At 43.4% G+C, this 11422-nt stretch overlaps 1 protein-coding gene across 1 annotated transcript in view; it reads right to left on the reverse strand.

Annotated features, from left to right (window-relative positions):
* The window catches only part of LOC109884985 (DNA damage-binding protein 1), a 28704-nt gene extending 17461 nt beyond the window's left edge, over window positions 1-11243 (reverse strand). The window contains exons 1-9 of the mRNA XM_020476867.2: window positions 11085-11243; window positions 9668-9816; window positions 9029-9145; window positions 8651-8872; window positions 8245-8359; window positions 7905-8002; window positions 7570-7728; window positions 4059-4142; window positions 3546-3765 (exon numbers count right to left, since the gene is read on the reverse strand). Coding sequence (XP_020332456.1) covers window positions 3546-3765; window positions 4059-4142; window positions 7570-7728; window positions 7905-8002; window positions 8245-8359; window positions 8651-8872; window positions 9029-9145; window positions 9668-9816; window positions 11085-11145 — 1225 coding nt within the window. The 5' untranslated portion in view covers window positions 11146-11243. The remainder of the gene's footprint in view (window positions 1-3545; window positions 3766-4058; window positions 4143-7569; window positions 7729-7904; window positions 8003-8244; window positions 8360-8650; window positions 8873-9028; window positions 9146-9667; window positions 9817-11084) is intronic.
* Between the last annotated feature and the right edge of the window lie 179 nt (window positions 11244-11422).

The following is an 11422-nucleotide window of genomic DNA, read 5'->3' on the forward strand; positions in this document are numbered from 1 at the left end:
TGTAAAGTAGGTAATTCCAATGCTATTACATATTTTAAATTCCTAAAATTGGTATTTGTAAAGTATTAAAAAATTAAAAAAATTACCATATCAATCTCACTCAAACATTGTGCTGGTGTTATGGGGTATCCAGGGTACATTCAAGTGTCCTTTCAACTCCTCCAAAGTGTTTGAATGTGGTAATTGCACTGTTTTTGCACACCGGATGTGCCTAAAAGTTATTGTTCCCTATAAAAACTAAATATCTATAACACCAATCTTTCTCAAACATTCTGGTGGTGTTGGGGGGGACATCCAAAGTAGAGGTCGACCGATTAATCGGAATGGCCGATTTCAAGTTTTCGAAACAATAGGGAATCGGTATTTTTGGGCGCCGATTTCCGATAATTTTTTTTATTTAAATTTGATATATTTTATTTAACTAGACAAGTCAGTTAAGAACACATTCTTATTTTCAATGACTGCCTAGGAACTGTGGGTTAACTGCCTTGTTCAGGGGCAGAACGACAGATTTTCACCTTGTCAGCTCAGGGGTTCCAATTTTGCAACCGCAGTTAACTAGTCCAACGCTCTAACCATTGCACTCCACAAGTAATCCGCCTGTTACGCAAATGCAGTAGAAGCCAAGGTAAATTGCTAGCTAGCATTAAACTTATTTTATAAAAGACAATCAATCATAATCACTAGTTATAACTACTAATCCAGTTTAGCAGGCAATATTAACCAGGTGAAATTGTGTCATTTCGCTTGCGTTCATGTCAGGGTATATGCAAGTTTGGGCTGCCTGGCTCATTATGATCTAATTTGCCTGAATTTTACACAATTATGACATAGATTGAAGGTTGTGCAATGTAACAACAAAATTTAGACTTAGGGATGCCACCCGTTAGATAAAATACCGAACGGTTCCGTATTTCACTGAAATAATAAACGTTTTGTTTTCGAAATTATAGTTTCCGGATTCGATCATATTAATGACCAAAGGCTCGTCTTTCTGTGTGTTATTATGTTATAATTAAGTCTGGGCCTGCTGCTGACTGAGCAGCAGCAGGCCCGTAATCATTCATTCAAACAGCACTTTTGTGCGTTTTGCCAGCAGCTCTTCGCAAGCACAGCGCTGTTCAAGCCTATCAGCCTAATGGCTGGTGTAACCAATGTGAAATGGCTAGCTAGTTAGCTGGGTGTGCGCTAATACTGTTTCAAACGTCACTCGCTTTTAGATTTGGAGTAGTTATTCCCCTTGCGCTGCAAGGGCCGCGGCTTTTGTGGAGCGATGGGTAACGATGCTTCGAGTGTGGCTGTTGTCGATGTGTTCCTGGTTCGAGCCCAGGTAGGGGCGAGGAGGGGGACGGAAGCTATACTGTTACACTGGCAATACTAAAGTGCCTATAAGAACATCCAATAGTCAAAGGTATATGAAATACAAATGGTATAGAGAGAAATAGTCCTATAAATACTATATTAACTACAACCTAAAACCTCTTACCTTGGAATATTGAAGTCTCATGTTAAAAGGAACCACCAACTTTCATATGTTCTCATGTTCTGAGCAAGGAACTTAAACTTTCGCTTTTTTACATGGCACATATTCTACATGGCACATTACTTTCTTCTCCAACACTTTGTTTTTGCATTATTTAAACCAAATTGAACGTTTCATTATTTATTTGAGGCTAAATTGATTTTATTGATGTTTTATATTAAGTTAAAATAAGTGTTAATTCAGTATTGTGTAATTGTCATTATTACAATTTTTTTTTAAATAAAAATAAAACATTTGTTTTCCTTCTTTTTTTCCGGCCGATTAATCGGTATCTGCTTTTTTGGTCCTCCAATAATCGGTATCGGCGTTGAAAAATCATAAATCGGTCGACCTCTAATCCAAAGGTTTATTATGTTTTTCAAGCGCAAAGATAGTCACTCGGGGGACATTCGACGTTGCCATTATGTCATACATCATCAGATAACATTGGCAACAAGCTAGATTTGTTCCTCCCAACATAAGAATTAACGTAGCTATAGCTCAAAAACAGACCAAATCGAAGCTTACCTTGTAAAAATGATTGCAAAACGTTGTGCATTTTATTTTATTTTTTAAAGTGTGACTCTGGGCTGTTGATCAATAACAGAAGGTCACATGCAGACAAATAAGACATCCTCATGATCTGTAGAGGCCCAGCTTTTGGTGTGAATTAAAGTACTCCGTGTTAATTTGGTTTACGCTTCACAACGCTAACCGGAACATAGGTAGCAGCCATCTTGAAATCAGGCCATCGGCTCAGTCTGCCCTTATACATCTGTATGCCCATATATGGTAGTAAATCACACCCAATATTTTAAGAAACAGATCAATAGCCAAGATATTCAGCTTTGGCCTCCCGGGTGGCGCAGTGGTTAAGGGTGCTGTACTGCAGCGCCCGCTGTGCCAGCAGAATCTGGGTTCGCCCCCAGGCTCTGTCGTATCCGGCCGCGACCGGGAGGTCCATGGGCCGACGCACAATTGGCCTAGCGTCGTCCGGGTTAGGGAGGGTATGGCCGGTAGGGATATCCTTGTCTCATCAGGTGCACAGTGTTTCCTCCGACACATTGGTACGGCTGGCTTCCGGGTTGGATGCGCGCTGTGTTAAGAAGCAGTGCGGCTTGGTTGGGTTGTGTATCGGAGGACGCATGACCTTCGTCTCTCCCGAGCCTGTACGGGAGTTGTAGCGATGAGACAAGATAGTAGCTACTAAAAAAACAATTGGATACCACGAAATTGGGGAGAAAAAGGGGGTAAAATTTAAAAAAGATGTACAGCTTTCTGCAGACACCCTGTCTTTGCAGATAGGGGCTGCTGTTCTCATACCAGACTGAATTGAATAAAAAAAATATAATATGGGAACGTTACATTTAAGAGGCTAGCTAGCTAGCTTAATTCCTACCTTGCTTGCCATGGCATTGGATATTAGCTAGCAAACCAGACAGGTTTGATATGATGTAGCTAACGAGCATTCAATACAACCTGGTCAGCAAAAATTACTGCTAGCTGATGTTAGCTAGTTAGTTTCAACTGATTTGCAAGCAAATGCTTTAGCTAGCTAGCATTCTATGGCTGAGTTTTCTTATAAAAGTTTGTGTAGTACAAAAATGGATGAAGGATCCAGGTATTGTGGTAACTCGTGTCATGTCTGACTACTGCAGTACTGCTTGTCCATGGGCAAGCTAACAGCAACAAGCCCATACAAGCTAGCTAAATGTTGTGTCAGCATCCAGCAGTGATCAGCTTGGCGGTTGTATAGTAATGGTGTCAACATCCTGGAGTCTAATTGAGCCGGCACCAGTTGTGAAACTGGGCTGCGCTGGCCTGGGTTTCCCTCCACCCAGCTCGAATTTGAGAATTTCATTCTAGGCAGCTTGAATTTGGCCCTAGTGTATCAGAGGTAGAGAGACTACCATATATTCAGATCTGTCTAGGGGGATAAGAGCTAGGGCTCGATTTGGGTATTGGTCCAGAGAGAGAGCAGCATCCTCCTTTTTTCCAAGGGCCCAGAAGCCCTCCTACTTACCTTTGATCCCTGGCAGGTCGATGCTGGCATGTTCATGGATCCCAATGCCATTCCGAATGATCCTGAGGGAGCCCTCCTTAAACGCTCCGGAACAGGTGACCAGCTGGCCCTGTCCCTGTCTCTCCAGGTCCACTACACACATGTCCACGATTGGCCCCAGGTTGGTGAAGGTCTCCATCACCGCCACGTACGACCCTGAGTCGTTACTGTCCACATTGAGCTGGAAAGGGGGGTGACAACTCTAGATAAACAACAAGTGGTCTATTGATGTCCACTGCCCAGCACAGAAAAAATTGTGAGGCATGCTTATCCTTTCTTAAACTCTTCAATTTCAAAGCTGGAGTGATGGCAATCTTCCCCTTGGTTGCCTACAAGTGCTATAAAACTATACCATGCTCAAAAAGCACCTTGTAAAACCAGTTTTCTGTTGTTTTTTTCTCATTTGTTAAAATCAACACTTTTCCAGGGGTTACATTCATCGAGGTATTTTCTATGTGACCGGTCCAAACTTACCTTGACCAACTGGGAGTCGCCCAGTCTGGAACCAACAAACACCACACCGTTGTCTAGGTAGGTCAAGCACTCTGCAATGGACGTCTGCAAGGGAGGGAGGGAGGGTCGCACACAGACATTACTCTTCAGTAGTGTTGTAAAGGGATGTTTTGTTAATTAGTAAATAGTAGCCTACAGCAAAGTATGTTTAAATAATTTCTAACTTGTTAACAATTTCTGCTAGTTAGTTTTTGCTACCATGTGGGTTTTAGCCTGCTTGAGCCTGCTAACTGAGTGTTAATTCACCTCTATCCACACGTTTCATTTTAAAACATTTCTTACAAAGGAGTTGTTTAATCTAACTGCTTAACTCGGCCAAACAAAGTCCTCTCACTGTCAACTGCGTTTACTTTCAGCAAACTTAACAGGCCTACAAGCCCTCAGTCCAGCCTCTCTCAGCCTATTGCAGACAGTCTGAGTACTGATGGAGGGATTGTGCGTTCCTGGGTTAACTCGGGCAGTTGTTGTTGCCATCCTGTACCGCAGGTGTGATGTTTGGCTGTACCGATCCTGTGCAGCAGGTGTTGTTACACGTGGTCTGCCACTGCGAGGACGATCAGCTGTCCGTCCCGTCTCTCTGTCTTAGGCGTCTCACAGTACGGACATTGCAATTTATTTCCCTGGCCACATCTGCAGTCCTCATGCCTCCTTGCAGCATGCCTAAGGCACATTAATGCAGATGAGCAGGGACCCTGGGCATCTTTCTTTTTGTGTTTTTCCAAGTCAGCAGGTAGGCCTCTTTAGTGTCCTTTTTCATAACAAGTTTTCATAACTGACCTTAATTGCCTACTGTCTGTTACTGTCTCAATGACTGTTACACAGGTGCATGTCCATTAATTGTTTATGGTTCATTGAACAAGCACAAACACATTTTCTTTCAAATCTTTACAGGAAAATGCCACGGGCACTATCTGATGTGTGGAGACATTTCACTACAGCTAATGTAGAAGGAAAAGCTGTGTACATTTGCAAATACTGTGCCAAATCAAATGTGAAGAACGCAAAAAAATGCAGAATCATCTGGTCAAGTGCATAAAGTTCCCTCAGTGCTCACAACAAGCAACCTCTGACAAAAGTGCTTCCACTTCTATTCGAGTTAAAAATGATGAACAAGACACCTTATTGATAGTAACAACTCACGGTCCTCCTGGAATCAGAAGTTTTTTTTGCCTCAATGGAGGAACATAGTCAGAGAAATGCTGATGAATGTCTTGCTCGAGCTGTGTACGCAACTGGTTCACCTCTGATGCTCACAGGAAATGTGTATTGGAAGAGATTTCTGAATGTTCTTTGCCCAGCATACACCCCTCCAACCAGACATGCTTTATCTACTCATTTTCTGGATGCAGAGTTCAACAGAGTTAAAGTGAAGGTCAAGCAAATCAGAGAAGGCAGACTGTATTGCAATCATCTCTGATAGGTGGTCGAATGTTCATGGGCAAAGAATAATTAACTACATCATCTCCACCCCTCAACCAGTGTTCTACAAGAGCAGACAAGGGATAACAGACACACCGGTCTCTACATTGCAGGTAAGCTGAAGGCAGTCATCAACGACCTTGGACCACATAAGGTACTTGCACTGGTGACAGACAATTCTGCAAACATGAAGGCTGCTTGGTCTAAAGTGGAGGAGTCGTACCCTCACATCACGCCCATTGGCTGTGCTGCTCATGCATCGAATCTGCTCCTCAAGGACATCATGGCACTGAAAACAATGGATACACTCTACAAGAGAGCCAAGGAAATGGTTAGGTACGGGAAGGGTAACCAAGTTATAGCAGCAATCTACCTCACCAAGCAAAGCGAGAAGAATAAAAGCACCACATTGAAGCTGCCCAGCAACACCCGTTGGGGTGGTGTTGTCATCATGTTTGACAGTCTCCTGGAAGGGAAGGAGTCTCTCCAAGAAATTGCCATATCACAGTCTGCCGATATGGACAGCCCCATCAAGAGGATGCTCCTGGATGATGTATTTTGGGAGAGAGTGGTAAGCAGCCGGAAACTCCTGAAAGCTAGAGCAGTAGCCATTGCACGGATTGAGGGAGACAATGCCATCCTGTCTGATGTTCAGACTCTTCTTGCAGATGTAAGAGAAGGAATCTGTACTGCCCTGCCCACTTCACTGTTGCTCCAAGAAGAGGAAACTGCAGTTGTGAAATACATCAAAAAGCGTGAAGACTTCTGCCTGAAGCCCATATATGCCGCAGCATACTTTGCTGGCAAGAACATCCTGTCTGGTGCAGAGGTCAACAAGGCCTATGGTGTCATCACTACCACATCTTACCACCTTGGCCTGGATGAGGGCAAGGTTCTTGGCAGTCTGGCAAAGTACACTTCCAAGCAAGGGCTTTGAAATGAAGATGCAATATGGCAGTCATGCCAACATATCTCATCAACCACCTGGTGGAAGGGACTTTGTGGATCTGAGGCTCTTTCCCATTGCCTGCATCCGCCTCTAAATCCCACCAACATCAGCCGCCTTAGAGCGCAACTGTCCTTGTTTGGGAACACACACACAACAAACACGCAACATGCTGACCAATACAAGTGTTTAAAAAATTGGTGGCCATCCGGGCAAATTTGAGGCTTTTTGAGCCTGACAACGAGCCATCCTGAGGCCTCAGAGTCTGATGTTCAAGAGGAGGACATTGAGGCGGTCCAGGGAGAAGACATGGAAGCCTGAGAGGAAGACAACCAAAGCTTTAGTTTTTAGACTATAATTTTACAGATGTATGTTGAAAACGTTTTTGGGAGATGCGATGGATCATTGGGGATCATTCCCTTTCTTCTGTTGTTCAATAAAATCATCCCATGTGAAAAGTCAACTAATTTAATTAAAAAGTTAAATTCGTAACCAAATGGTTTTGTTAATATTGGAAGGATTTAATCATTTCAAATGATGTCTTCTTATGATAAGGTAAAAGGTGTATGTTTCTGTCTCCATACGATATGGTAAATATATCCAAAGCAAAAACATCTACACTTAAATGGTATTAATATTCATTTGTATATATTTCCATTAATTCCCATATATATTCCCACAGAAAGTTACCACCTCTGAATATTCCCCAAAATGTGCAACCCTACTCTTCAGCCCATCTCATATTATCAACTTACAAAAAGGGCCTGGTGTACACTCACATATATTTTTTTTACAATACACACTGAAGGATAATTCTGCCATTGAGACTCAGTTGTGTAATGTGAATATCAAAGAGGAAAGAAGCAGAGCAAAGTGAAAGAGAGTTCAAAAGGGACATCACTGAAAGCAAGATACGAGACGACTGAGCCAGATAAAAAAAAGAAGAGATCAGAGGGAGACAGAAAAAGCAAGAGACATCAGAGAGAGCAAGAGAGAAGGCTTTCTACAGAGAGAAGAACAAAAGACAGAAGTTGTGATGAAATGAGAGACCACACAAAAGAGAAAACAACCAGAAACAGAGGGAGACAGCAGGCCTACAACACATACCTCTCCGAGCAGCTCGACACGGAGGTCCTTGAGCACCACGGCCCCGTCCATCAGCTCCTCCTTCTCCAGCAGCAGCATAAACAGGCGACCCTCCATGTCCCCCAGCAGGTAGCGGGAGCCGTTGGGGTCCACGCGGTTGTGACATACGATGGTGCTTTGCTGTTGGGGGCGGGACAGAGGTGGTGTATGAGGGGAGTGTCCCTCTGTTTTATGTAAAGTGCTTTGAGCATCTGGAGAAGTGCAGCACTATATCCAATTCATCATTGCGATCAAACTGCATTATGCTGGAAAAGAGTTGAAAGCCTCTGCATTGTGTTGATTTACGTTGATCTTACCTTGATGGTGGGAGGCGCAATGGCCAAGTATTTATCCCCGTTGTGGTAGGTGATGGATTCTTGTCCAATGATTATAGCGCCTCCAAATGGTTCTGGGACTGAAATAGACAAATACATAAACCACCACGTAAATCAACCAACAAGGGAATCACATTTAAATACACTATAAGAAGAAGTAGAAAAAGCAGAAGAGGACCCTTGGGCGCTGCAGTTCCAGTGGAAATTATCTTTAAACACTAATCTAAGAGTTTTGAACATCAGAATGAAGTAAATCTCATGAGCATTGGACCAGGGCCCGACGATCATTGTCTAACCCTGCCTGGATTTTCTCTCTCCTCACCTGGGATGACCATAGAAGCCTCAGCCTCCACGTTCTCCTGTTTCCACGGCCCCTTGTTGAACTCCTTCTCCCTCAGCGACACCTCATAGGTCTTCACATGCCGTCCCTGAGGGTCCTACAGCACACAAACAAATCAGACTGACACACTCGCAGATATTCACGCAACATTTCTGTTAACTAAAGCACACATTCCCCCTTTCAGCAGACATGCACTACTGTCTCATATACACATCCTCTCTGACTTCCCAATATTCTTTCAAACAGCATCATATTCCTAATCTTGCATTTTCTCATCTCCTCCCCAACCACCCCCTCAAAACACAACCACTCCAACATTGTACCCCTTTCATCCACCACTTCCTACCCGTCCCTCCCCCCACCCTATTTTACCTCCACCCCTCCCTACCTGATAGATGAAGCAGACTGTGGGCGCCTGACAGCCGTACAGGAAGTGGACGTCGATGACCTGCAGCTCCTCCAGGCGGATGTTGAAGGCCTTGAGTTCTCGGTTCTCCCGGTCCAACGGAATCACCTTGAATAGGCCGTCGTACAGCCGCAGGCCGATCATGCGGCACTCAGGGTCTACAATGCCAATGATGCCTGTCTCCGAGGGACGCCCGATGCGGTCCTATGCAAAAATAAATAAGTTGGTCAAGAGGCGTTTCACAGCATCCTATTGTTTCAGTCTGCAGAGTATTCCTGTTGCAGTTTTGCAGAACATATACCTTGATCTCCATCAACAGCTCAAAGACACTAGCTACCCTCATATTTATTTTTATCCTACCTGCACGTTGCCGTGGGCGCGGGTGATGATGTCGATGCTCTCCCCGTTCTGTTTGTACTCCAGGATGCAAGCGTTGTATTTGGCCGTGAGAATGAAGAGCAGATCCTTGCTTTCGCCCTGCAGTCAAAACAGACAAAAAGTTCCTTTCCATTGAAGCCAGTAGAAACATGTCTGATGTTCAATTTCGGCATTAGTTTACAACTTGTATGGCAGTTACAGAAAGAAACCTGGGTCTTCTTAAGAGGGGCACACCGTAGTAGAACCTTTTGCAACATTAAACATAATTCTGTGTTCTTATTGGGATCACGAGTGGCACAGCGGTCTAAGACACTGCATCTCAGTGCTTGAGGCGTCACTACAGACACTATGGTTAAAATCCAGGCTGTATCACAACCTGCCGTGAATGGGAGTACCATAGGGCGGCGTACAATTGGCCCAGCGTCGTCTGGGTTTGACCGGTGTAGGCCGTCATTGTAAATCGGAATTTGTTCTTAACTGAATTGCCTAGTTAAATAAAATAAATGAATAAAAGTTCATGCAGTACCTCCTTGTTTCAAAATGTTTTCTCTCTACTGAATGTGACCCAGCTTTGAAATGACTAACATGCACACACAAACATACAGGTAGTAGTAGACTCACCTTTGGCCTGAAGAGCTCCATGACAGCAATCTTGCCGTACATGCCCACCTCTTTGACAGGCCGGAGCCCTTCCGCTGTGACCACATAGATCTCCAGTCGTGTGTTTTTGGCTATGAGCAGATTCAGGTCCTCGGCAGAAGTAAAGTGGCCTGGGGAAGAGAGGGTGGTCTAGTCAGTCAGACTAACTTTTTCTAAGAGCTAAATTAGTGGTTATTGGAGTGCCTTCCAGCTTTCTGTATGACTAGCAGATATACATTTTTTATTTAACTAGGCAAGTCGGCTAGTGTGTGATCGGCTATGAAGAGCCAGCTGACATGTACTCCTGAGGTGCTGACTTGCTGCACCCTTCGACAACTACTGTGATTATTATTATTATTATTTGACCATGCCGGTAATTTATGAACATTTGAACATCTTGGCCATGTTCTGTTTTTCCTAGCCACTGTGCTTCTACACCTGCATTGCTTGCTGTTTGGGGTTTTAGGCTGGGTTTCTGTACAGCACTTTGAGATATCAGCTGATGTACGAAGGGCTATATAAATACATCTGATTTGATTTTGATTTGAAGTCTACGCAATAATTTTTTCCCCCCCAATCTCCTTCCTGTATATTGAAAATGCTAATTTCTTGAGTTCAAGTATTTGTTTTTCTATGTACTAGCAATACAACTGGCCTACTTTTCTAGCTAAGCAGATATTTTTTACTCAAAATATACACTAAGGTGACAGTGTGATTTTAAAATTAACAATATGGGATTTGTTAGTCAGTGTCAGAATGATTTTAACCTAAAAAGTAATACATTGAATAGTTTGCCAGCTATCGCCAACATATTTGCAATCAAAGAAATGCAGGCAGTTAAAGACTAAGTAAATGTCCTTACATTCGTAACTACGCAGGCTGTCCATGACTATAACGTTGTAAATTTGCCAATGTGTTATTTAGGTGGACATATTAACTGGCACTGCAGTGGCCTGCCTGCCTGCTACCTGTGTAATTTTGCAACACTGAAGCTCCAAACCTGTCTGAGATTCTTGGCCAACTGATAAACAAGAAGGTAATAGTAATCCAAACAAATTGACATCGGACAGCTGAAAATAGCTAGCATTAGCTTCAAAACATCCTGGTATGCGCAGGAGCACACACTGGCTCGTGACATTTTGTGTTCACTTGATTGACAATCGATTGCTAGCTATATGATATCAGTCGAGCGAAACCACATGTCCAATGCAGTGCATGGTTAATAAAACAACTTTGAACAAAGCCTTTATCAAATGGACTTGATCAACTTGCTGGCGAAACAATATCAAGGGGCCTGCAGGTGTCTGTAGCTTGGCTTCTCGCGCGGGAGCTTAGCGTGCTACTGAATGAGGTCGCTACGACATGTTGGTGCGCGAGCTAACAAGAATAACATAATTACCGGTGATGCAGGCATTGACTGCCGTCGGTTTCTGCGCTGTTACCACGTAATTATAAGACATGGCGTTCAAAGACAGAATAAGAACACCAGCGAAATCGTATCAGTTCTTCACAAGTGTTGAAACCATGGATATAAATAATTTTAAAAAACAAGCGGAAGTGTATTGCTAAAAACACGAGATATATTTACTTTCACAGCGCCCCATGTGGCTCGGAATTCGATTTGTCGTTGGTGCATGTATTTTTATAATATGGTGCATTGTCCATCTGCATTGGACAGATGAGGAGAGTGTCCTAATTTATATTATTTGGCTTACCCCTCTGTAATAGGACGTTTTT

The sequence above is a fragment of the Oncorhynchus kisutch genome, linkage group LG3, assembly GCF_002021735.2.
Source record: "Oncorhynchus kisutch isolate 150728-3 linkage group LG3, Okis_V2, whole genome shotgun sequence".
In the NCBI taxonomy this organism is placed as follows: domain Eukaryota; kingdom Metazoa; phylum Chordata; class Actinopteri; order Salmoniformes; family Salmonidae; genus Oncorhynchus; species Oncorhynchus kisutch.